This window comes from Pteropus alecto, unplaced genomic scaffold (genome assembly GCF_000325575.1).
Source record: "Pteropus alecto unplaced genomic scaffold, ASM32557v1 scaffold90, whole genome shotgun sequence".
Lineage (NCBI taxonomy): Eukaryota > Metazoa > Chordata > Mammalia > Chiroptera > Pteropodidae > Pteropus > Pteropus alecto.
Window position 1 is genome coordinate 380,849 of NW_006429894.1, and position 1,637 is coordinate 382,485.

At 62.0% G+C, this 1,637-nt stretch overlaps 1 protein-coding gene across 4 annotated transcripts in view; it reads left to right on the top strand.

Moving 5' to 3' along the window:
• LAD1 (ladinin 1) overlaps positions 1-770 on the top strand; it is an 11,128-nt gene extending 10,358 nt beyond the window's left edge. For all 4 annotated transcript variants that reach the window (XM_025044585.1, XM_025044587.1, XM_015587526.2 and 1 more), the window contains exon 10: positions 238-770. In XM_025044585.1, coding sequence (XP_024900353.1) covers positions 238-243 — 6 coding nt within the window. In that variant the 3' untranslated portion in view covers positions 244-770. The remainder of the gene's footprint in view (positions 1-237) is intronic.
• The last annotated feature ends 867 nt before the right edge of the window (positions 771-1,637 follow it).

Consider the following 1,637-nt stretch of genomic DNA (forward strand, 5'->3'; position numbering starts at 1 on the left):
CCCACACAGTGACTGGCCTGCTCTCTGGCTGATCCGCTCCAACCTCGAGAACCTTGGACGAGGCCCCCGCTTGCTGTGCTCCCCGTGCTCTGCAAACTCCCTTTTCACCCCGAAGGCTGTGGGTCTGCAGGGCTTGGGTGAGGGGCTTGGGCAAAGGACGCCTTCCTGTCCAGAGACTCCTTCCTGTCCCATATCTAGGAGCCCCGTCCCACGGTCTAACGCACACCTGTCCCACAGGTGTGACCAGCCCTGCCGGGAGAGACTGCGAATCGAGGCTCAGGGCCTCCCTCCCACGTCCGCACCCCCACTGCCCTGCTCCCTGTCTGCCTCTGGACCCGGAGCCGGAGCCTCAGCCAGCGCCCCCCAGCCCCACCTCCGGGGCGCGGTCCCTGGGACTCAGCGTCAGCCTGCCGGTCACCCTGAGCCTCAGCGTCCCATCCAGGGACATCTGCTTCCTGGTCAGTCCAGGGTGAGGGCAGCGCTCCCCGCAGGACTCTGGAGCCACCTGTCTGACTGCTCCTCACAGGTGTCTCACTGTCACTGAGGCCTGGCTCCCTGCTTCGTCCCTGGGCTTGTCCCCGCTGGCCGAGGCCCTGCGGGAGCTGCACTGCCTTCCATCACCCGCTCCCCCCCATCACGGCCCTGCCGCCCGCCCTGGCCGGACCCCAGTGCCTTTCCTCGCCCCTCACGCCCCCTTCTCAGGAAAGATCCGATAAACTCATTCACTCTCAGGTGTAAGTGACGAATAAACAAACATCCCTCAAAACTGATCTCCTTCCCGGAGGCTCTGCTTTCTAACGGGGTCCTCGGCAGTGTGGGGGGCGGATTGTTTTGGCGGGAGGGGGTCCGGCGTCATTTTCCTAGCAGCCCCCTCTTTTCTATGCCACCCAGTTATCCTACACAGTGAATCTGGAGGGGGTCATAACGGCTGGCCCCCCCAAAAGATGCACTCTCCAAATCCCATCCTCCGAGATCGTGACCCCGCGAGCTCAGAGATGCATCTGAGAACCTAGGACCAAGTCAGTCTGGCGCCCTGCCACGGCCCTCAGCGCTGCACGTTTTAAAAAGTACGTGCATGCCAGCGCATGTGTGCCAGACGGCTCAGTGACAGGTGCCAGGATGGAGTGCCTGAGCGCCGTGTGTGCGGGCAGGGGAGGCTTCCTGCAGCGGTGACACCAGTGCCCTCTGGAGACGGCGGCTCCCCCTCCCCCGATGCCCTGCCTTCCTGCCTTCCTGCCCCAGGGGCCCTGGGCACTCACACGTGGCCTGTCCTCTTGTGGGTCCTTATTTTGCAGGCATGGTCCCAGTCCGAGTTTCTTCCAGTGCGATTCTGAGTAAGCACTGTCTCTCTCTCTCTCTCTCTCTCTCTCTGCTGTCTTTCGCCCGATGACTTTATTTGTCAGTTTGGGAGCAACCCCACCGCGTCACAGTGTGGCTGCCGGAGGCTGGGTGGACATTCTCGCCAGCTAAGTGACCGCCTTCCAGCTCTCCGAATTAAACTTCTGTCTCGGATCAAGTAGGAAGAGCCTCAGCCACCTGTGGCCGTCCCGTGGGGACTCAGGTGTCCGCTTCAGAAATCCAGGCAAACAAGCTTCAGCCTGTTCGTTAGACTGTTGAGTTTTAGGGAACCATGGTCC